The following is a 25,233-nucleotide window of genomic DNA, read 5'->3' as shown; positions in this document are numbered from 1 at the left end:
CTTCGTCAGTGAATAAGAAAGAGTAATCCCTTGATATCTGAAGCTTTATTCTCTTCTCCTCTATCAATCTTTTCCTCTCCTCTAGTTGTTGAGGAGTAAGCTTACGGAGTTCTTGGTGATTGATCACAGCAGCCAAAGAAAACTTGCCAACATGAGACCACTTCCTATCTTTCTCAGACAAAGGAGGTCTTCTTGTTCTTGGTTTGGTGGGCACATCCAGAACTCTCTTAATCCATGCATCCCCATCATGGGGTTTCATCATCAAGCTGATCCTCATCGTTAGAAAACAATATGGGTATTGAAAATCAAAGGAGCACAGCACAGGGGGTTTGGATTCTGAGTTTTTCAGAGTAAAGAGTGTGTGTAAGATATGATACGTTTACATTGCTTTGGGTTTCCTTAAATATTACAATGTGACCGACTCTCGGGTATTAATCCGAATTCTCTAAGGTTTTGTTTTCCTAGTTCGAATGGGACTAAGAATACCTATTCAAAATTCGAAATTCTGTTCCTAAAAAAAAAAATTCGAAATTAAGAACAATGTTTTCCGCTAACCGACTTTAATATAATTTTTTTTTAAAAAGAAATAAAGAAATAAAAAAAAAGTGACTCTAACCGATTATTGGATAGATTGATGAAGAGAAGAGACCAGGCTTTAACCAAAACATTTCTTTTTTCTTTTTTAATATTGGAAATCATTATTTTCTTGCCCTTTTTGAGAATTTTTTTAATGTCTCCCCTCTTACATAGATATAATTATTTAAGCGCAATTCAATTTGTATGAAAATATTAAAATAAGAATCAATCATTATTAAAAAAAATGATTCAGATCTTTACTTTTATTTCCAAAAAATAAGATGATTGCTCTTTTTAATATCTTTTTATTGGATATGAATTTTAACAAACCCACAATTAAATTACATTTTTTTCCTTATGTCTTTCATACTTACAAAATTTCAAGAAAATCAAAAACTAATAACTATATCATTAACTAAATATTTAAATTTCAAATTTTTATAGTCTAAAATTATGAATACAAAATAATGTTATGAATCAAATAATAAATAATATTTGGTTAGCATGAAATTTGACATGTATATTAATAACATAAAGAACATGCAACCCAACAATTAAAATTTCAAAATAGGGTAAAATGCTATTTTGGTTCCTAAACTTTACCAAAAATTTGTTTTTCGTCTTTAAACTTTAAAAATTTCTTTTTCATCCTTAAACTTTGTAGCTATGTTAACTTTTTTAACGGAAGTTGTAGCTAAACTTTGTCCAAGTTATTATTCCTAGTATAAGAAATACAAAGGATGCACAATTACATACCTATGGAGTTGTTATTCCAGAAATCAACCTATTTTCCCCTCTCCTCAAGAAAGAGAAAGAAAACTGTCGCCCCAATTTAGTTTCGTATCTGAACTATCAATTGCTTGTGCTTGCTGCATATTAGCTAATAAGTCATGGTATATTCTTCCAAGTCCTCATGTAACTTTTTAGTGATGCAACCAAGCCCAATGGACGCGAAGAAGTTAATAAATAAATAAACCATGTATTTTTGGGACTATCCCAAATAAGATAGATTCACAAGAACTTGTATTGTTGGTATAATAAAAACTGTTAAAGAGAATAATAATAAAAAAAAAAAAAAAAAAAAAAAAAAAGCAGAAGCAAGAAAGAAAGAAAAACACATAGAATTACGTTGTTCAGCCAACGGCCACAGAATAATGCCCTTATAGCTACATCCTTACTATATACTCAAGTCATCTATTTCAGTGAACTCTTAATAGGGTTTATATAAAGACTAGAAGTTAAGGTTAACCCAATATCGGTTTACAACAAAATTCGGCCTCTTGGGCCATTTCATCAATCATAAACCCAATCCTTTAACAAAACAATGTCAAACCACCCTATATAACTCGAGTGGTTCTTTTGGGATAAACTAAGGTTAGCCCTGAGACAAATTGAGCCACTGAGCTTTGCACAAATGTTTGGATCTATACACCGTCCAATCTTTATTCCAGTGGGTTGCGAAAGCTTTAAAAGAATAAAAGAGAGAATTCTCATTGTTGGTATTTAGCTGTGGAAGTCACAAGTCACAACAGACATGGAGTATAAAGGATTTGTGATACAATTAGTAAAGATTTGTAAAGGTAGTACTGGTAGTTGTCTGCAATTATTGGAAACAAATACAGTAACATTACACATTCCTTCAACTTAGTCTAATCATACAACAGAACATTGCCCAAATTAGAGCTGAAAGGTACAAGCTATAATAGAATTTGAGAGCATATTAAGGAATAAGGATGGGAGTTGGGACATTTAAAAATAAAAAATAAAAAGGCTAACAGAAAAGAACCACTTAAATAAGAGAGGCTAACTGTAATACTAATTTGTACATATTGACAATGCCACTAGCTGAAGCATGCTACTATTTCGGAAGGATACATTGAATTTGCTCGAAATAGTACAACCAAACAACATTTCACAGCATCATGAAAATCACTGCTCTCCTGTTGAGCTGAGAGATGGGAACGGTGGAATAGATCTCAAAATCAACTTTCTACCCATCCTTCGAGCAGTTGAACCAAACTCTTGTTTAGGAGGTGAAACCCTCTTGGAGTTTGGAGAGGTTGACTTCACATCACTAGTACTATTCAAAGCCTCGGGAGTTTCATCTTCAGGAATCATCTGAAGATGTGTCTCAAATTTGAGCCGAGAGGAGAGAGAATATTTTGTTCTGGGTTTTTGGCTGGTGCAAAACTGAGCTGATGATCCAACAGAAAGCAGAGAAGATAAAGGTAGCTTCCCACTAAAGGAAAATGGCAATCGGATTGAAGGTCTGAAAATGAAATATTGGTGAAATTAAAAACAGATATAGTACAGATAAACAATGTCCAAAACTCACAATGAATAGAATCAAGAACCTGCTTATTTCAGAAAAAGGTGTTATTGAGAGATCTGGATGTTCTTTTTCACTCTCATTTACTTCCTGTAAACTTATCTCCAATGCATTCTTACAGCCTTCTGATTCTTGACTCAGAGATCTGAAAGAAAAGTAAATTTATCAAATATTTTATCAAAAAAAAAAAAGAAAAAAAAAAAGGAAAATATTTTATCAAATTTAAAATGAGTAGAATTGATAACCTGCTATTCTCTGATAATTCTGTAATTGGGAAATCAAGATGTTCCTTTTCATCCTCCTTGACTGTGTGTAGACTTGCATCCAATGCATTCTTTTTACAAGCTTCTAATTCTTCCCCTTCGATATCAGTTTCTTCAGCTCCTATTACATTAAAAGAAAAAGGAAGTTGTAAAACAACTAGAATTATTGCATGCTCTACTTAGTGTGATGCTTAGAAATCTATGGTCCAAGTAAAGGGCACCAGGGTGGGAAGAGGAAGAAATTTAAGTATATTTACTGCATATTAGAATTCAACTTAAAAATAAAAATAAAAACTTTAAAAAGCACCTCAGTTGGTCATAAGATCTGTTAACAACTTATAGAAGTAGAATTGAAGTGTCACAGTTCAATTCAGTTTCAGGATAAAGATTAGTGCAATTAAACCAAATAAAACACTTACCATCCTTCCGCCCGAATGCGTTCTTACATCCTTTACATCTGCAGTTGATAGAGCATCCAACCCCACCCTTTTTATACACAAAACAAATGGTCCACATTAGATGTCAATTATCATAAGGCATGTACACAAAGGGGTATCAGAAAAAACCTGAAAGCATTCACAGTATTTCTTTAAGCAACTTGATTTTTTACAGTTGCATCCTCTTTTATGCCTGGCTGAGGCTGGAGTTTTGTTAGATTCATCCTGCATAGGGAAAAAAATGAAGAATACATGTTTAAGGGCATTGGCCAAAGGAAGAAACTATTATTGAAAACAAATTAGCACCACAGACATCATTGCTCAACCCTCACTATGAATCCTAGCAAGTTGCTTTGGAATTATAAAATTTAAAATCAAAGGATTTAAAGAATAATTACTAGTATAAACCACTTGAAATGATTTTTAATAACAAGTGATGGGCTTTGGCTATGAGAACTTTGCTCCAACAAAAACCCAGGTCTTATGAATTTGAAAGAACATGCTGTACTTAATCCTTACATATCCACAAATTGATAAGGCTTAAATCCACCCATAAATTTCATCAATAGAAAAAATTGTACTTTATTCTTTATTCAAGCCATTAAAACTAAAACCAGAAATCAAATTCCTTCTCTTCAAATACTTGTTATTAAAATGACCAAAAATAAATTTTGTCAGTCCCACTTCACAAATGAGGCCAGGCTCCATCCAATAAATTGATGGAGTTTGAGCAGAATGACTGTGATGCCTCTCAAATCTGATGTAAGGAAGTATCAAATCTAAGAGGTGATTTCTAACCCCAAATTCAGGAACAACATCTGCGCTTCTGATCACTTTGGGAGCAAATGCAAGTGGGTTGCGAGATTCAATGTTTCTCCTAGTCTCCAGAACAGTGCTTTCATGAATAGGTTTGTTAAAGCAATCTTGGCATGAACAAGGCTCAACACAGTAGAGGCCAGCAGCAAAGCATTCACAGTAACTGTATTGAAGAACATGACCAGTAAGACTACAAGTGTCTATTAAATCTGCAGGGTTGTTGATGTCAAAGGAACATTTATAAAATACGTAGCATTCCACCATTGCATAATAATAATATAAGTACTGTCAAGTGCACATACTGAAAATTTAATTTAGTAGAAACAGTAATTGTTATTTTAGCTAATCTCCAGAACCTGATACAGTTGATCCTTCTGTTGTCAAGACAACCTTCAAAAAATGTCCTCATTTTACTTTGGCTGACAGCCAGAAAGATATTCTCAGCTCAAAATTTGGGATTCCTAAGCACTAGTTGAGGATATAACACTAGACATGTAAGCAGGAGAAAATTATATATCGCCACCATTGTCAATTGGTTTTTTCATCAGAGTAGATGTACACATGCATACATGATCGGTTCTGAATATTTCAAAATTTCTCAACGTGAGTTTTATATTTTAGAAACAGTGAATTAATGATGCTCATGCTGTAGCTTCATGGCTGGCATTTCATGCATGAGGAAGTTCTAAATTGTATATTCCTAGTGCCTCCCCTCATGATTTCATAACTGAAATGGCAAGTAATATACGTCGAGAACTAAGGCACAAAAATAGATTGATGATAATCAACCATACTCCATAGCTATTTTATACTCTCTCTCTTTTTTGCTAGGGAAGTGGGAGGAGGGGAGGGCTGTTTGTGATGGGGTTAGAAACCCCAGTGCCCAGGCACCATGAGAGGTGCTGAAACCATTGGAGTATCCCTCAAACCTCCCATTTTATACCATTTAAACAAAGAATAGTGAGTTTGGCTAAACTTTTAGAGTCAATCCACCATAAAACCAGTCAAGACATTAGCAACTGATTTTACAAACACATTTTGTCTGAGAGACGAAGATAATGCACACAAACCATGAACTTAATTTTAAGTAAATAAAAATAAACTTACAGCTTCAAGCATTTTGACCTCTTACAATTACAGCGCTTGCAGGCGTTGCTTTCTTCAACATGTTCCAACTTGAATCTGAAAATTATCAAACATTATAACAAAAATGGCAATATTAAGCACTTAATTAAAAAGTAAATGTCGACGATCAAACAATAGTATTGTCCACACATGCCTCTTTCTTCTAGGACTACTCTGGTCAAACTCTTCACTAACAGCACTTGTAGATGTTTGAGGAGCATTTTCTGTAACCTGAGCTTCATTATAATGTGGAGCCAATTCACCTTCCAAAGTTTTAAGAGTCAGGGCTTTATCAAGAGGATTCTGGCCAGGTGTTAAAGGATTGCAAGAGACCAGTGAGTTTAGCATAATTATTTGTTTACTTCTGAAAGCTGGACTCTCAAGCTTGACAACTTTATTATCAGTCGGAGCAGTTGCAAGAGCATTCAAGTGCAAACCAATACCAGGTAACATGGTTGATGAATAACCACTTGCAGTATTGATTTGAGCTTGCTTTTCATTAGAAAAAACTTCACAATCAGATGGTATTGCCGAAGAACTACTATTAGAATCACATATTGGCTTATTTTTATGAGCTCCTGAAGTTTCAAAAACCAGACAGCGCCGTCGTATACTACAAAGCCTGTGAGAACCAGGCTGAACAAGGTCCAAAATATTATTGAATAGGGACAAATAAAGCATTAAAAAAAAAAGGGACAAAGGGGGAGCAGGCATGTGGGGTAGGGACAGTATCATGCATAGACACACAAAAAATTGATGCAATGAACCTGAAATCACAACACTGTTCATTGATGCAATTCATTGCATACATGGCATTGTTGTGATTTCAAACAGTCAAAAATTGCATTAGAAATAAAGATGAGATTTCAACATTAGGTAAAGCATTAATGTCAATGGATATGTGGTATCTACAATTTATTATTCTCATAAAAATCTAAACACTTGGCATATTTTTTATACGTCTACTCTGAATTCAGCTTCAGCAATACTCTATCCACAGTGCTTATGTAAATACATGACAAAGACCAAAAACAATTGATGCAATGAACATGACAACAATTTTGTTGTAATTAAGTTTTGTTTAGTTTTAGAAGTCAATTGTATTTTTACTATTACCCCCATTGGATTTTATTCTAACTCTTATTAGCAAATTAGGTTATTAATATGTTATTTAATTTCCTATAGTCAAGGTTGTTTTTGTAATTTAATAATTGAGCATTGACTCTAGTCATCTAAAATTAGAGTTTAGTTTTAATAGTTTGTATAAGCATAGCATTGTACTCCAACGGAGAGAAGTTAATGATTACTAAAATTTTGGTTGGAATTTTTCCAATGGCTTGGTGTTGAGTCCAATCAACACTAGGTGCTGGTTCTTAAGCTTTCCATCTCATTTGGTGTTGATTCCAAGTAACCCTAGGTGCTGAATCCTATGTTTATTTTATTATTTTTGTTCTTGGGTTCTTTTTTTTTGGTTCTGCATCAGAAGCAGATCAATGATGGAGACGCACCATACGAGTATCTAATTTAGAGAAGTGAATTTAAGCTATGAGTTTTATAAGGTTAATAAACTGTGAGAAATATGACTGTGGTTATGTAATTCTACAATATATTAGACACCATGTATAAGTTAAAGCTTGAAGAGACTCTCACAATGTATGTGCTATAAACTCCACAAAACTTTAGTTTCTAACTGTCAGACAGCATTTTAATTATCCAGAAGAAAGCATACACTGCATAAATACATATAATACGTTTTACTTCTGTAATCTGTATAACAACATAGGCCAAAAAATGCCATACCTTGCTGCTGGAATCCATGCACTTTTTCCCCTTGTCATCCACTTTATCACTCAAATCACTAACAACTAGCTTATCCAGCAGAGTGCTAGAAAAGACTGCTGAAGTTTGATCCTTTTTTTTCAGGTTTCCAATTTCTCTGGATTGAGTTACTGTTTCTCCTATTTCACGTTGTTTGCAACTGATAATACCAACGGTTTCTGTCTTCTCTACATCATTTGCATTGTCTTGTGGGAGCTGTAGGACAGTTGAGAGAAAAGAAATTGTCCCAGGATCAACTGATTTATGATTTTGTCCCTCAAAATGCTCTTCAATCATGGATGAATCCAAGTTCAACAGATCTGCAGCGCCAGAAACAAATGACACCCAGTCACATGCTTCTATATTTTGCTCAATCGAACAGATGTTGCGCAAATTTTTTTCACTTTCAAAATAATGGAGCTTCCCTTTTGAGTCATCCCGAAGAAATTCATCGAATGATTCCAGTGTGCCTGCAACTTCTGGTGCAGCATCTGTCTTAATAGCATCAGGAGGTACCATATCACTGTCAGGGCTACCACAATCATATTTCAAGGTATTTGGCAACTCAATGACTAGTTCCGAGGGCTCATCAGTTGGCTCATTAGTAATCTCTCTTGCTGAACTGGCAGAAGTACAACATTCAAAATTTTCAGTACATGAATCAGATGATTGAACAGCAACTGAAACCCCTTCACTTGTATTGTTTTTGTTTCCAATCTGAGAGGACTCATTTTTTGAAGGGTCTGAGAACTGATGCCTGATAACAGTGTAACTTGAATTGTGAATAACAACTGCACAATTTTTGTTATATGATTGAATGACACAAGAAAAAGTAAATTAAATTTACCTTCTAATTGAAAATCTAGATTCTTTGTGGATACCAATCTGTGGTGAAGGAAATACTGATGAAGGGGATGCAAAAGTTAGCGAAGTAAATGCATGATCAGTGGGTATGGACTTGACTGGCTCGATAGGAGAAAGATTGCTGATGTAATTAAATACAGGAGAGTCCTGCATAGTATAAACAAAGATTATTACCCAGCACATAGCCTCAAAAATAAAAACAAGTATTAACCAATCCAGAACAATAGCAAACAAATTAGATTGTCACCAAGCAAAAAACAATAACATCTTGCCAAAATCAGTAACTGCTTACAAATATATAAAAATGGTCACTGCCTAATGCCTCTCTCACTTAGCTAGGATTCAGAGAGGGTTGGCTTGGATACAGTTCTAGCCTTTAACTTTTTTTTTTTTTTTTTTTGCATGAAGTGACCACTCCCTGTGCACTTGCACTTGGCAGTCCGAGACTTAACCCTTGCACTAGACAATGGTTCCAAAAGTTTCAACTCCTCTTTAGATATTTCCTTGGGAGGAAAAAAAAAAAACACACACACACACAATTGCAACTATAAAGTCCATAGAAGCATCTGGCTAAATCACCCTTCCCCCATGTGTGTGGATGGTGGACCTATCATTTGGACCAAAATACACCTCTACTCTCCAAATTTATAAAAAAGCCCTATGAAACATCCACATGGATATATGCACTTGTTAAACAAAGTGAAACCCCATTCACACTTAAAAACAAAAGGCAATTCACATCAAAATCCACCAAAATACAATATCATAGCAACCCCAGGTTCTAAAAATCCAATCCCTAAAGAACCCAAAACAACAAATTTAGCCCCACAACTCAACATCTTAATACAACATTACAAAATACCCTTTTTCCCCTCAGAAAATAGGGATATTAAATTTATGGTAAAACCTTAGGCTTCACAGCATCAGGAACCAAAGAGAGCTAAAACCCCCAAATTGAATTTTGACCCTTGAACATAAACTACTTTTAAGTAATGGGAATTGGGTTTTTCTTATTTTGGTGAGTAAAATGGATGAGATAGTGAAATTGAAGACATGGGTTTTGTTTTTCTCTAGTTCAATTTCTCGGTAACCAGACAGAATAATTTCATTTTACCAAAAAAAATAAATAAAATAAAAGCACAATGATAATGAGTAAGACAAAGAAAAATAAGATAGAGAGAGTAGGGTTTATAGGAAAGACCTCAAACTTAGAAGTGGTGGCAAGTTGGTTCTTCACTGGAGTGTCCATTTTCAGAGTAGCCCCAAGAGCTCCTCCACATTCTCTCTCTCTCTCTCTCTCTGTGGGTGGGGGTGTGTGAGAGTGTGATGTGAGAGAGAGAGAGAGAGGAGAGAGAACGAAATATGAAATTCAATGAGGGGGGCGGAAGGCGGGAAAGGAGGATTTTTTTTGGCCTTTTTGGTTTTTTTTCCAATGTGGGGACCATTTTTCTTTGACTTTTTTCTTCATTCTTAATTACTTTTTATTATATATCTCTATCTGTAATTTAGCTTTGTTAAATTGCATAATTAACGTAAATTATTAGCATTGTCTTATGTTAGTGTAATTTTGTAATGTCCAAAACTATAAAAATTTATTATTAGATATAATATTACAATAATATAATTAAATTGTTTAAAAAAAAAGTAATTTAAGGAATAGTTTATGTTTCTTATTAAAAAAACAAGGTATGGTTTGTTTAAGTTATGTGACAAGAGTGGGGCTTTTAAAACAAAATTTTTATCACCGTAAAGATTATTAAAATTAATAATGGAAATTTAATAAAGTTTAAAAATGCCGAGATTAATAACTTGAGCTTGCACTTTGTTTGTTTCAACAATAATGTTTTCTAGAAAATAAGTCATTTTCTAAGAATCATTTTCAATAAAACTATTTCATTTTTCAATGTTTGGTAGTAACTTTAAATGAGTTGAAAAACAACCTCTTAACTTCCCTTATTTAGTTTGTTGTGAGATAAAGTTTTTTTTTTTCCAAAAAAAATTAGTGGAAAACAATTTCTAAAAATAAGTCATACTTTTTATGTTGACCAAATATAGTTTTCCTTTGACTTATCTTTTTTTATGCTACCAAACACTGGAAAACACGGAAAACTATCTTTACATAAAGTTTTCCATTGAAACAAACGGAGCGTTGTAGTCAAGTGAAATATTAAAGTGGTTGAAAATATGATAAAATTGGTTTTGGTTAAGATTGTAATTTGTAAGGTCTGTCAGTCAGAGTTAACCCTGGGGGTGGAAATTTGTGTTCACATTTATAGTTCATGTCATGTCGACTCATAAATATTCGACTATATTAGTCAACACTAACCCAACACATTTATTAAACGAGCTAGGATTTCTCAACCCTAACATGACATGTTTATTAAATGGGTTAGTTGTGTCAACCCATTTATTAGATTTTTATCAAAGTGAAAAAAAAATACAAATTTTAGTTTTAACCCAATTAATCTAAACTATAAGAGATAAAACAAATAGATTTTTTTTAATATAAAATTCATAATTAACGAGTAATCGCATTACAAGAGAGCCCACTTGGAGACTTGGGATCTTAGTAGGAAATGCAAAGGTTGCTTAAATTCGGCTGATAGGCAAAAGAGATTATTCAAAATTAAAGCAAATCTTAATTTCACAAATAATCAGTTACAATATGCCAAACAAAATAAACACAACAACTAATAAGTTTATATACCTAAGGTTTTGAAAAGTATATTGATAAAATGACATTTAATTAAATAAGTTAAATGAGTTAAACGAGTTCCATGGGTTAAACACAATCATGACATGTTTATTAAATGAGCTAGTCATGTCAACCAAAATATAACATGAACCTATTAAGTTTTAACCCATGACCTGCTAACTTTTTTTTTTAAAGGGTTTGAAATGAAATTATATTTTCTATATAAAAAAAAATTTTCACATTATATTTCTAACTATTAAAAAAAAAAAAAAAGATTACCACTTGGTTTTTTGAGGATTTTAATTTAAGCTAAATTTCAAAACTCGTCTTCTAAGTTTCAATTTTTTTTCATTTTAGTTCTCTAAATTTACGTTTTCTCATTTCAGTCATCTAAATTTCAAAACTTCCCAATTCAGTCTTTTATTAAGTAGACATCCACTATTGCCTTTAAAACCCCAAAACCAAAGTTATAAAAATTATACTGGAGGTTGACCTAGCTGAAGAATTGATTCACTAGTCCATTGGTTAAATTGTAGGTTTATTAATTAATTATATAATATATTTTATAATTTTAAAAAGCAACCAAAAAAAATATACATTTAGGTAAATTAAGAAATTATAATAAAAAAATTACATCATATGACATAAAGTAAGAGAGTATAAACAAAAATAAACACATCATTTACATAAATCATCCAATAAATAAGTTATATAGTCCAAAAGTCTTGAAATAACATATCTCATAAAAATTCAAAATAGATTTTCAGCTTAATCATCAAACCATAAAGCATAAAAAAATCATTTAAATCTCCGAATACAACTAATGATTAAAATCAATCAGGTGTTATCGATGTGATATTTGTTGCTTGTGTTCTATGTATAACAATTGGTATTTTATTTTATTTTATTTTATCTGTGGGTTAAAAAGATTAACCGTACAATCTGTCAATTTACTCGGTTTGATAATAAGTCATTGCATATTTGGTATTTTACATTAAACCATTCCATATACTATTTTACATTAATCCGTCGGTTTGTAAATTGATTTGCAAATAATGAAATCAAACCAACACAAACTGAAAATAAAATTTTTTTTAGACCATTGATGGGCTCTTCTTGGGTCCAAGAAGAGCCCATAACAATTTGGAATTCGGCCTTATATCACAACTTTTTACTCTTTGCGGGCCCATTGATGGGCTGAATGGGCTTTGAAGTCCAATCTGATTGGAAATTAGGGTTTTAGTCTTTACTCGGTCGCAACCCTAACCCTCTTTCTGTGTTTCCTTCATCTTTCGTTCTCTCTGTATTTTTCTCTTTTGGTTACAGAGAGAAAGCAAAAGAGAGAGATAAGAATGGCGGAAGAGGAGGCACCGTTGGCGTACATACCTGAGGTTATACTGAAGAAAAGGAAGAGCAATGAAGACTGGGCTTTGAAGAGGAAAGCTCAGTATGAGGACAGACAGTCTGCTCTCAAGAAGAGAGCCAAACAAGAATTCATCAGAATGCCTGAAGATTTCATCAAACAATACCGCACCAGGGTTTCAACTCTTTCACCTATTTTTTTTTTATTTTATTTTTTTTATATATATCTATTTGTGTTTGTTTGTGGGTTTGTTTTACTTTTTCACAAGTGGGTTTTTGTTGGGTTGCTATAGCTGTATTATGCTTATAAGATTGATATTATGTTTTTTCTGATTTCCTTTGTTGTGGTTTGAACTGGGTAAGTTTTGGTTTTTGAAGTTTATGTTGAGTTGCTGGATATTTTTTTGTTTGTATGTATATGCATATATGTGTGTGTGGGTTTTACTTGGTGCAATATTATGCTTATAAAAACGTTGATATAGTGTTTTTTATGATTTCTTTTACTGGGTTTAAATTGGGTAAAGTTTGCTTTTTGAAGTTTCTGTTGAGCTGCCAGAGTATTTTTCTTGTACATATATGCATATATGTGTGTGGGTTTTACTTGGTGTAATGTTATGCTTATAAAATTGATATAGTGTTTTTTTTTTGTTTCATTTCTTTTATTGTGGTTGAAATTGGGTAAATTTTGCCTTTTGAAGTTACTGTTGGGTTGGTGGAGGTTTTTGTTTTTCTTGTATACATATGCATATGTGTATGTGCAAGCATGGAGGAGTTTGAGAATTGGGGGGTTATTTTGGGTGTTATTTTGATGGCTTACAGGTTAATATTTATGTATTTATGATTGGTTTTTTGAGAGAGTTGGAACTTGGGGACATCTTAGTTTTGTGTCGATAATCTGTTGTAGAAGATTGATGTGATTAGAAATAAGCTGGGATGGAGAAGTTTGAAGTGTTCTTTAGAGGAGTGAAGAAAGCTGAGGTTTTCGGTTATTTGAGATTCGATTGGGTTCATTCAGTTTTGATATGTTGGAAATGTTCAATTTTTTATGTTTAGCACGTGACATGACTGAATGCTGTTTTGGTGCCTTTCCTTGGTCTTTTCTTCTATTGTTTTGCATGTTAAATTTGCCTCTTGGGCAGTTGCCTAGTATTAGGTGAAATGGGCTCTTCTTGGGTCACAGATTATTTGTCCATGAGAAGCATGCAATAGTAGCTGAAATGTGTATGCTCATCAATCTAGGTGATGTGCTTGTTAAGGTTGAAAACTTTGGTAGATACTTAGATGTTTGTACTCTTTATGTCTTTCATTTTAGATTAACTTCTGTCCAGGACAAATGTTTCCGGAGCTGCCCTGCATTGTCTGCAATATCATGATATATTTACTAACATAATGGTATTGTCAAATAATCCTTCTTTTTTTTGGGTAGGAACTAGACCTCATAAAATTGAAACAGAGGACAAAGAGGAATAGACCAAATTTGACAGTGACCGATACCAAATTGCTTTTTGTCCTTCGCATAAATGGGTGAGTTACCAGCTTTTGTGATTATTTTCTTGATGTTATCTACAGTTAATTCTTTTTCTACCACTCTGATGTCTCTGTTTGTTTCCCAGAAAGAAGGAAATGCATCCAAGAACTAGGAAGCTCTTATACAACATGAGATTGAGGAAAGTCTTCAACGGTGTCTTTGTTATAGCAAATAAATTTATAGTTGAAAAGCTGGAAAAAGTGGAGCCTTATGTTACCTACGGGTAGGAGACACAAAACCTTTTCTTATTGCTATGCAGTAAATATGCTTAATAAGCTGGATAAAACAGAAAAGCATAGAAATATGGGGGCTCCCCCATAATAGTTCATGATTTTCAGTATGAAGTGGTTATGAATGAAATTGTGACCACTGACTAGTATCATAATTGGAATTAACTCTGTTGCCTAATTCTTTCTGGCTTCATTAGTTAGATAGCTATATATTGTTTTTATTCCATTACTACTAATGATATAAAGCATAGTGTTGAAAGACTACAAAAAGCTCTAGCTTACCATCAGGACAAGAAGCAACTAGCTTTCATGCTCTTTTACTTATTTAAACTTTTTTGATTTCTGTGTAAACCTGTCAGTGTCCTATGCTCTTGCTGAAATAACTTTTTCTTTTTAATTTTTAATTTTTACATTATTTTGAGATGATCCCTTTTAATGGCACCAACCATTTTTTTGCATATACCTTTTCATTGAGCATTGTTTTGGTGGCTTCTGTTTTATGTATTCTCTGTGTTGCGCTCTTCTTGGAGTAAGGATACTTATGAATCTGGACAATCCTATTACCAGGCTGTTTGGGCTTGATAAGCACCTTTAGATTGAACCAAAATCAATCTTGAAACTTGTCTTATGCTTGGTCCTTGGTCAATGTTAATTTGTGTGCATCAGATAGACACCAGAGCAGGTTCAAGGGCATGATTGAGTAAGCCTTTGAATGTAAACAGATAAGTTCTGTGTTTTTGGTCTAGTGGCTCCTCTGGCTCCCTCCCTCACTCCTCCCCCCCCCCCTTTTTCTCTCCCCAGAAGGATGAGCTTGGTTTTGATCCACCAGGTTGCCCCTTAGGGTGAGCCTTACTTCCTTTGGCTAAAAATTTTATTAAAAAAAAAGTATTTTTTTGGTTTAAAAAATAACTAGTAGCAGTGAGAGTGGGAGTGTGGCACCAGTCTCTTTCATTTATTTCTGGTGGACTTGAAAGGGGAATTCCTCATTAGCCACTATGATATGCTCTAAGAATTTCATGTAATTCTTGTAAGCTTTACACACACTGACCATTGTCTGTTGAAGCGTCAAGTTTGATGGCAGTTCAAGATAATAAAAAAAATATTGAGTTGAGCCTCTAGTTGTTTAGGTTTTCTTCTATATAGTCTTCAACTTAAGCTTTTATTTGGCTTGTTGAGGCTTCCATAGACCTTGAATAAGCTTATTGACAACCTGGCGTGGACATTTGTTGCACGAACCCTTCATTTAGCTCTAGCCAGAGTCAGATCTATGCTAGAATATAGAGAGTTACCATTGGCCCTAACTTTAATAGCTTGTGACTGGAGCATGTTTAAATAACGGTCTCATTTTGCCCTTGGCTGGGGCTGAAATTAAAAATTATTGAGATATTAGGCGATCGATTAGGTGCCTTTAGTTTATTTTTTCCACTGATGTTCCAAGTCAATTGCTTGTTCAAGTGGAGGTCACTGGAATCTTCCCTCCCTGTCCACATTAAAAAAGTTCATTCTCTATATCAAATTATCAAAGATAACCTTGTTTTTGTTATGTCACATGAAATGTCTCATTGTCTTGCATGTAATCTTGAAATTTGTTGCATTTCCTAAAATACAATGATGAGAAATTTGTCCCTAAACATGCTTAATTACAAAAATTGTGGAAAGTTACGGCATTTGTCTTCACTAGGCATATCGCATATGGCTGAACTTTCGATCTTAAGCTGTGACTCTTCCTTATAAGAACTACTATTTGATATATGGGTTTCCATGCATTTCCAGTTTCAACTTCAGATTATCCTAAAGGTTCTTTTCACTTGCATCTTTGCCCCTGTATCATTATAATTACAAATTAATGATCAGTGATATTCTTTTCACCTGCATCTTTGCCCCTTTGTCATTGTATTAATAATTAATGATCAGTGATACATGGTTCTTATTGGATTTTGCTTGTTTGTAAAGATATCCTAATCTGAAGAATGTGAGGGAGCTGATTTACAAGAAGGGTCTTTTAAAAATAGACAAGCAGCGAGTCCCTCTGACTGACAATAACATTATTGAGCAGGTATTAGATATCATCTTGCTAAATTTTGGACTAAGTTTTTGTAATTTTTTATCCAAAATTTTCTAATGCACCCCCTCCCCCCTACAATTTTATCTTTTTGGCAGGCATTGGGAAAGTACGACATTATATGCATTGAAGATATTGTGCATGAGATTGCTACTGTTGGTCCACATTTTAAGGAGGTTACAAGTTCCTTATGGCCCTTTTCACTTAACAAGCCAGAAGGAGGATTGCAAGGAACAAAAATAGTATACAAGCGAGGGGGAGATGCTGGTAATCGTGAGGATCACATCAATGAACTGATCAGTAAGATGAATTAGGATTAAGAAAAAATGTACTGCATATAAAGAAGAAATCTAGAGTGTTGTTACTATTTCAACTACCCATAAAATGACTTTGCAGTGGTATGTATCGCAATTTTGAAAGTTATTGTTATTTTGGGTCTGCTAATTAACATTTACTGTGTCACAATTTACTTTGTTTTGCTGCTTTTAATTTTTAAGTTGTTCCCGGGTTGATGATGGGTCTGTTTGGATAGAACTTATTTTGTTGAAAATTGAAAACTGAAAAAAACGTAGAAAACGTAAACGCAGTTTCAGTCCAATCCAAACTGCACTGATATCTGTTTTCTCTAGCTTGAAGTAATCAGTGTCAATGAATTCGTTGCGGAAAGAGTTCTGCAGTGTCTCCCTACTCAGTGTTATAGATATTACATTCAAACCTTAGATTGTTCGTGAGAGAGAGAGAGAACCAATCCCTTGTGTGCTAGTTTCTTTTCATGCTAACTTGACCAAGAATTTTCTTTTTCTCAAATATCTTCTCTTTTTTTGAGTGAGATAAGCAAGATAAAAGAATTGTCAAAGAAAATCATAAAGTTATTATTGATGAGCTTGGAGGTTGTTTTTGACTTTTGAGAAAAATTTTATGAATCTGAATTCAAGAAATTGTAATGGGCATTAAGAGAATAAATTGCTACTCACCCCCCGAGTCTGGAGGATGAGATTTGAGGGGTTGGCACTATCAAGATGAAAGGAGTAGTTATCATGAATCATGATGAAGGGTGTTTTTGTGGGATAAGTATTGTGATGAAGAATTTGTATCAAACCATCCTATCAAATTCTAATTTTGGAAAAAGAACAAAACATCTAACTAATTTATCATACATTTCACGTGCACGTAACAAAAGGTTGGTGGTTGCATCATCACCAAAATAATAAAGCAAATTTTGAGAGAGAGGTGTATTGATTATTACCCACCCTAAAAAAAAAAATCCGATAAGATATTTGAGTAGATAAATAAAAGAGAACTTTTAAAAGAAAAAAATCGGGTGAGGAAAATAAAATACCCTAAGGGCACGTTTGGTAGACTGTAATAGACACTGTAATGTAATAGATATTTCTATGGCATAACTATTCAGTTGTTTTGTTATATTTTTATTACAATGAATAATTATTCCTTATGAATAGCTATTCTTCAAAATGAGGAATAACTATTCCTTATCAAAAGTGCTGAACATCTATTCCTTCATCTTATGTAATAACTTTTTAAAAAAATTTCCTAAAAAGCTATCAGTTGCCACATCTTCAAAAGGAAAGAAAATAAATTTTTCTTATTGTAAATTATTAGCTTTATTTTGAACACCCTAAAATAAGTGTATTTTAGGAAATTTGACATAAAAATGATTTACAACAAGGAAAAGTTATGCGGGTGGTAGCAGTGTTGCGGGTGTCCTCGCCGTTGAAACTCAAGAAGACATCATACGTCCATTGGCTGGTAGAAGAAATAGAAGAACTTGGGAAAGATGACGAACTTGAAGCCATTGAATCAAGGAATAGATCTGCATGGAAAAAAAATCAATTAGAACTGAAGAAAAATTGAGAAGAAAATAAATTATGAAAGAAGAAAAACTATTTGATGCAATGGTTTGAATCCCTCCCTTCATCAGATGAGTCAAACATTACCCTTTTTTTTGTTCTTTATGAGAAAGAGAAACCGCAAATAAGTCAAACTGTTCAGAACTCAGGGGCGAGTGTTGGGTATGTAAGGCAAAGATGGTCTAGGTATATGTGTTTATTAGTCTTTTGTTGGGAACTCAGGGGCAGTTCTTATAGGTTCAGGTTTAGGCACATCTTCTTCTCGTTAAAACCTTTTATATTATGTTTGGTTGTACTGGACGAGAGGAAGTAGAAAATGGGAAAATTGATAGAAGCTGTGGATTCTACACATTTTTCCAAATTTTGTTTCTGTCTGACTTGAAAAAACTATAAAATTAGTTTTTGAAAATGTGTGTTATTTTCTGATTGATTAAAAAATTGTAAGGTTATTGGAATTGGACGCTTTGATGCAGCATCATGTAGATTGCCATAGGAGCACTGTAATGCAGTTAAATAATACCTTTTTTTCACTTTGCAAATAGTTTGACCTACATTATTGCTATATTGACATTTAGAATGAATACAGTTGCCCTTAACAAGTTCACAAGTTCAAGGGGCTTATTACGGAAGTCTTACACTCCATATCACATACACACATCACCGAGACGCAAGGTGAATAATTTTGATGAAGATTATAAATTCGCTTCAAATTTTTGACACCAGAGTAAAGTTCCTTGGCTTGTTCCCAAACAAGTTTAATAGTTGGTATGAAAAAACCTTAAACTAATGAATAGTAATACTTATTACATTCCAACTTAATGTATTCATTATAATACTTATTCCTATTCCTATGTAATAATCATTACAGTGTACCAAATGTGCCCTAAGCTTTGCCATGAGAAATGAACATGATGGAATGAATGTAGATTTAATATTAAATTCAAGTGTTGAGAATCATAGAAAATGGAAACAAACAATGCTTCATAAAATAATCATATCTTGAATTAGTGAAATAGAAGGTGAAGAAATCAGATTGACTGAATTATGCTTTGATTGGATTAGATGGAGGCTGGGAAACACAGCTGTGAGAAAGAGGGAGAACAAAATCAGAGTTATATAATGGCCAATGGGATTCAAAGAAGAAGATAGTAGGATAAGGGATAATTCATTACTCTGTATTTCACATCAATGGGTAAGGTAAGGAATGGTTAAGACCTTGAAGAAGAGGGAAGCCAGAAATAAGTCGTTGCCTGACAGAATTCATATCCTTGCTCATGCCTTAATGATGTGAAACATAGTTATTGAAGAATTAACACCAAAGGCTACCTAACTCTTAGGACACTTGGTAAACAAAATCCATCAATACAAAGCTAAAGCGTGCCTCTCGAAATTCATTTTTACCTCTTAGTTTAAAGGTCACTTTATTTCTCCAAAAAGCAGTTTGATTGATGTAAAACTCTCATTAACTCATTAAAAGAAATTATAAAAGAGTATTATTAAAAACTAAAATCACAACCAGGTATCACAGAAAAGTCTTCATTTTTAACCACCAAACAAGGAAGGATGGTATTCAAAATATATCCTTAACGACCATGAATTAGATACAGTGGCATTAAAGAAAGTTTCAACACAAAAACTGCTTCTAGAGTTGCAAGCTAGTAACATGTACAGCATGTTGTAAGCTGACAGACAAAAAATCTCTTCCCCAAATGTACCTTCCATCTATATCAAATCTCCCCCTATTTTATCTACAATAAAGTTTTGAAAAATACATACGTGCACCTAATCCTGATCACCAATATCCTAACCCAACTAACAGAATCAAAGAATATGCTACCCTGAAGTACAAAGCTACCATGGCTAATTTATAGGTGTGAAGATGAGATACCACTGTCCCCATTTATCCTTCATAGGAGATCTGAGTAAAGAATTAATGCTTGAAAGAGTCATTCCCTTGCATCAAATTTCAATATCTACGCGGGTTTTGATGGGCTTCAGCTTGATGCCTAAACCCTCTGGAGAAAGAAGTTCTGGTGCTATGCATGAATGGCTTGAAGGGCTGGTTGGGTTTGAGCCATTACTTGATGAAGAAGTAAAATGTCGTTTTCTGTAGTAACCAAACTCCATTAAGAAAATTTCAATAGGAATTAGCATAGCATATGGGTGCTCTTCTGTCACCAGTGAGCCACAAGCTTGAACCTACCAAGCACACAAATGGGACCATTATACAATAACTGTATACACTAAATTAAAGTGAGAAGTAAAATAATAATGTGCTATATTCATGGAGTCCTCTAGTTATAATTACAACATCATTCGAAAGCAATTCATCGGTTCTAAGATATAGAAGAACATAAAAGCTAGTTCTTCTTTGGATTACTAATTCTAATCTTAACAAAGAGACCAACGGAGGGGGAGGAGGTTGTGGGTTTGAGATCCACGGGTGCATGAGATCATTGACCATCTCATGTTTGCATGTAATTTATGTCATTTAATTACCATTATTGAAAGCTAAATCAAGATAACACATTGAAAAAGTGAAGATCACTCTACCTCAACAAGAGCGCAATTTTTCTTGCCCATTTTGGCACTCATATACACAGATTCTGCGTGGAATTCACTACTTTCACCTACAAAAATAAGCGTCTTACACCTCAACTTCTTCAAGCCCTCTGTAAGGTCATGCCTCCTGCAAATAGACTTTCTAATCAATAAAACAGTAGGCAGTGTTACAGAATATGTGATTCTTCTCGCATTTAGAAAGCTAGCAAGCAAATGCCCGCACAAGTAAACTAAATTTAACTTTGTAATTTTTCAGCTCTGTGTCTTATTAATTTACTGAACCGAATTAGTACTGTCTAAGACAATCTGTTCTGTGGTATGTCATTAAACACATAACTTGTTTTGAAATAAATACCAATTTCAGGTAAAATTCTTTATTATAAAACCCTTGTACCAGTTAGGTTTCCACTTGTAAGCATATAATCAAATTCATGTGGCTGCCGCCCAGGGCCAGCTGAATGGGTGAGCAAAAGATGCGATCGCCTAAGGCCCCAAGTAAAAAATAGGCCCCCAAATTTTAACCAATAGAGTTATTTATAATCAATAAATAAAATAATATTTTTTTTCCCAGATGAAAAACAAATAAAAAAAAGAGAAAAATGCAACGTTCACAATATTTTTTACAACACTTTTACAACTAATGCTAAATAGTAGGTTGTTACAACTTGTTATTGATGACAAAAAAATAATTATAGTGATATTGTCAAGTAGAAAACAAAAAGCAACTTAAAACCTAGGAGTTTTTGTAAAAAAATATTGTGAATGTTGCACTTCTAAAAAAAATAAGAATAATAATAAGAGTTGAGTTAGCAAACTTTTACTAGTTCTCATCTAAGTCTACCACTAACACCACTCTTTTACTAGTTCTCATCTAAGTCTACCACTAACACCACTCTTTTACTTACTATTACAATCTGCCACATCAATAAGTATGAAAAAATTTGTCAAATTTTTTCTATCTATAAAATTTCTAAAAAAAGAAAAATTTTTACATGGTTCATATTAATTAGTAGTAATTTTGCATCTAAAATAAGATAATCAATTTTCGCCTTAGGCCCCCAAATGCATCAAGCCGCCCCTGCTGCCGCCAAAAGAAGACTTGAACTGTTATAACAGTTTCAAGCCCTCATGGGTTGACTTAATACAGGTTTCATGGAAGGATCGGTGGGAAAAAGGAAAAACACACATTTATAGAATAGATACGATCTTACTCATTAATTGCTTGAAGGAAACGCATGACATTCAAACTTTGTCTTTCATCCAGTAACTGTAAGCACAGTTGAAATAAAAAAGGGTCACGGCAGTTCAAGTGATATAAATTTATCACTTTATTGAAACTATTGAAACTGAGCTTTCCCTACCCTTTTGAAAACGTGTATTATGTCTGATTCTGCATCATGCAAGCCACACCTAAGTTCCTGCATTTAGTATATGAGAATTATAACATACCAAGAGCAGAAAGGCAGAAAGTTCCTGGAAAACAAGGTAACGTGGAGTACCTTACTAAAGTAACGCTGTAGGAGGCATTCCTTCAATACACCACACATACCATAAAAGTATAGCAAGTTCAATAATACCTGCAGAAGTAGATTTTATAAAATCTTATGCAATCCTCACAAGCAATAAATATGTAGTTTTAATTCCCACAACCAAAAAAAAAAAAAGGTGTATGCAGTTTTTTTCCCTCTCTTTTATAAACTTTATCTGATATCAAAATGTTGCACTGCAGGTGCACACTCAAACCATCATGTGTAATGCAGTATTGAACCGACATCATGAACATGTTTGTTATTAATATTCTGCTTGTTGCATGAAGAAAGCAATGACTTGGGGGATTGGACAATGAATGATAATCACTTCTGTTGGTAGAAACTCCAAGAAGGGCATAGTGCTGGAGAGTGTTTGGATATTGGCTACTGATTGCAGCCAAGTGGCTCTTAATAATACCAAATGGAAAATGGTGAACTTTGCAATAAGGAAGCCCTCCTTCTGCCCTTTGCTATTTTAAATACACACTTGGACCGTACAAAAATTAAATTGATATAAAGTTTTCTATTGATACTCAAATCAGCCTTGATGTTGGATATTGACACCTAATGGTTCCTTCATTATATTAATTGCACATATTCTAATTACCTTTATGTAGAGCCATTCACTCCATGAGGGTGCTTTACAAATAGGGGACACAAGAATTAGCCCAACCACCCGCTGTGTATATTTCATCTGCCACATGGGAAAAACACAACTTAAAATAAGAATATCATGATTAAAAAAAAGAAAAAAAAGGGAAGCTGAAATTTGCCAACTTACTGCAAAAAGGGTAAGGATGTAAGCACCAGCTGTTACGCCTAAGCACAAAACCTCTTTCAGCCTGAAGTAGAAATATCATCAATACATGCTTAAGAACACTGCAACTGGCAACAGTGTAAGATATATACCATTCAACATAGCTGAACTAAAATGCACCCAATTTAGTACTGACTGAAAAAAAAAATAAAAAACTTGGCACCAAAGCAGTTAGATATTATTGGGGCTGGATCTGTTTTCCCTTTTGTTATACTTATTATCAACATCCCTTGATATGAAACTATCGATAACTAGTTCTAAATTTGTGACACTAGCACAAACCAGTATGTCTATGAAGTCATGCAACATATCCTGATTAAATGGGTCTTCCGCCCTTTTCTCATGTTCCAGCTAAATTATAACGGAAAGCTCTAGATTCTGAGGTATCAATCCATATTTCTAATTTTTCCTCTTACTAGGACGTGAAGCTTGTCAAAATCCTTCATGATATCACAAACTTTCATACAAAACTAATGTATTTGCCAATATTGACCATAATAACTCCCTGCTTGGAACTCCGTGATATCACAACACATAAGTAGTCTAGAAAATATGGGACACATTTCGCATTTGTGGATAAGAAAGAAAAAGAAAATAATAGTACACATTGATTAGCTGATAAGAATCAGTATGTCACTCTCCCAAACCAATTGAAATCAAGGGCTGGCAGATTGAATAAAAGCAACCAAATAACAGCAAACCCTGTAAGGAAAGAAGATAAAGAGATGTGTTCTACAACCCAATGTAATTAATAGGCACTTCATGAAGTCATTGAGTTAATTTAATGAGAATTAAAGCCCCAAAGTTCCCATTTGAATCCATTGCCACCAAAACAAAATAGAAAAGATAAACCGGTAAAAGTGAACAACACTAGCATACCCGAAGAAATCAAGCACTTCAGCCACCTGGTCTGCAAGGTCGTCCACACTGAGCAATGGAGCATCTGAAGAAATTACATCAGCTCCCACCTGCAAGAACTCTTAAGCAAATGGAAGGCAGGAACTCTATTAATATCAGCAAAGGAAAGAATTTGAACTACAACACTTACATACATAAATAAATGCATGGCTGATACTGACCTCATGGCCTGGGGCATCAATGTGGTAAATGCAGAAGTTATGAAGCAACAAAGAAGCTGCATCCGGGCAAAAGAAGAGGCCTCGGAAGCAAGACATGTCTGTGTAAACCCAAGAAATCAGTAAGCACCCAGAAACTAAAAAACCCTTCCATTTCTACAAAAACCAATTGGGTTGCACAATAAGAACCCAATAGAAACCCCAGAAAGCAAATAAAGTAAAAAACACTTTCATTTCTACAAAGACCAATTGGGCTGCACAACAAGAACCCATTAAAAACCACAGAAAGCAAATGACACATAGAGATTGAAAACTAACTATTTTCCATGACATTTGGAGTAAAACAAAAAGACCCTTTACAAATAACTTCAAGACATATACATTAAGCACCATTTCTAAATTCTTTCATTCACTCTTAAGCATATTTGAAATTGAAATGCAACAGAAAAAAAATTAGCATTAACCACTAAAAAGAGTAACAAGAAATGAAGCATACAATTGAGAGCAACATCCGGGTATGTTATCAAAGCAGGCTTTTCTTGATCCCCACACACAAACACAGAGATTGAGCCTTTGCTTGTCTTCACCACATATTCCTGCAAAACCACATTAAGCAAACAAAACAAAAAACACAATTAAATAACCAAAAAAAAAATCACACATACAACCAAAAACTCACCAAATATACAACAAAGAAACAACAAGTACTACAATTACAAAGAAAAAATAAAAATGTAATCTTGCATTTGAATAAAACAAAAACAGAAATAAAAAATAAAACTTTCTTGGTGGGTTCTTCATTTTTTTTGTTTTTTTGTTTGGGGGGTTGCTTTACCTTCTCTCCTAAAGGTACCATATCAATGTCAATGGAAACCGAGTCACTTGACTCGGCCATAACTCAGCCCCTCTACACCAACCACAGAAAATAAAAGATACCCACAAACACTAAACTCAATGAGAGTTTCAGAGTTTATCAGTAGCAAAATGCTTAAAACTTTCTCATCAAACACCTTGCTTCTTCTTCTTCTTTACTTCTTTACTTGTACTTGGTTTCTCTGTGGCTTTTCTTTCACTCTCTTTGGAGATATATAGAATTACACAAACACCCTCGACGAAATAACGGAATTACAACAATTAAGTTTTAGTTTAACCTTTCACAATGACCTTTTTGCCCTTTAGTCAACTCTTTGACTTCCCTGTCTTTTAGCTTGGCTTTGTGTTATCCAAATGACCGTTGGAGTGGCTAAAACTGTCAGTTGGGGATAGTTATTGTTGG

General features: G+C 33.8%; 3 protein-coding genes across 3 annotated transcripts; 1 reads left to right on the top strand and 2 right to left on the bottom strand.

Moving 5' to 3' along the window:
- Nucleotides 1-2,145: 2,145 nt before the first annotated feature.
- Nucleotides 2,146-9,550, bottom strand: LOC115981691 (protein tesmin/TSO1-like CXC 3). The gene is made up of 11 exons (XM_031104000.1): nucleotides 9,430-9,550; nucleotides 8,212-8,375; nucleotides 7,347-8,121; nucleotides 5,701-6,182; nucleotides 5,529-5,603; nucleotides 4,404-4,584; nucleotides 3,735-3,830; nucleotides 3,588-3,654; nucleotides 3,151-3,289; nucleotides 2,931-3,050; nucleotides 2,146-2,845 (listed from the first exon to the last, which is right to left on the bottom strand). The coding sequence occupies exons 1-11, from the start codon at nucleotides 9,475-9,477 to the stop codon at nucleotides 2,506-2,508; spliced, it is 2,487 nt and encodes an 828-aa protein (XP_030959860.1). The 5' UTR covers nucleotides 9,478-9,550; the 3' UTR covers nucleotides 2,146-2,505.
- Nucleotides 9,551-12,182: 2,632 nt separating this feature from the next.
- On the top strand, nucleotides 12,183-16,574 carry LOC115981681 (60S ribosomal protein L7-1-like). Its single transcript, XM_031103981.1, has 5 exons — nucleotides 12,183-12,461; nucleotides 13,712-13,809; nucleotides 13,899-14,036; nucleotides 15,997-16,099; nucleotides 16,204-16,574. The coding sequence occupies exons 1-5, from the start codon at nucleotides 12,276-12,278 to the stop codon at nucleotides 16,417-16,419; spliced, it is 741 nt and encodes a 246-aa protein (XP_030959841.1). The 5' UTR covers nucleotides 12,183-12,275; the 3' UTR covers nucleotides 16,420-16,574.
- A 2,938-nt stretch (nucleotides 16,575-19,512) lies between these two features.
- On the bottom strand, nucleotides 19,513-25,010 carry LOC115980032 (protein NDL2-like). Its single transcript, XM_031102226.1, has 11 exons — nucleotides 24,793-25,010; nucleotides 24,454-24,553; nucleotides 23,961-24,058; nucleotides 23,761-23,849; nucleotides 22,846-22,906; nucleotides 22,672-22,758; nucleotides 22,035-22,112; nucleotides 21,897-21,953; nucleotides 21,747-21,802; nucleotides 20,527-20,662; nucleotides 19,513-20,172 (listed from the first exon to the last, which is right to left on the bottom strand). The coding sequence occupies exons 1-11, from the start codon at nucleotides 24,850-24,852 to the stop codon at nucleotides 19,933-19,935; spliced, it is 1,062 nt and encodes a 353-aa protein (XP_030958086.1). The 5' UTR covers nucleotides 24,853-25,010; the 3' UTR covers nucleotides 19,513-19,932.
- Nucleotides 25,011-25,233: the final 223 nt, after the last annotated feature.

This window comes from Quercus lobata, chromosome 3 (genome assembly GCF_001633185.2).
Source record: "Quercus lobata isolate SW786 chromosome 3, ValleyOak3.0 Primary Assembly, whole genome shotgun sequence".
Lineage (NCBI taxonomy): Eukaryota > Viridiplantae > Streptophyta > Magnoliopsida > Fagales > Fagaceae > Quercus > Quercus lobata.
This window is presented reverse-complemented; position numbering and strand designations above follow the sequence as displayed.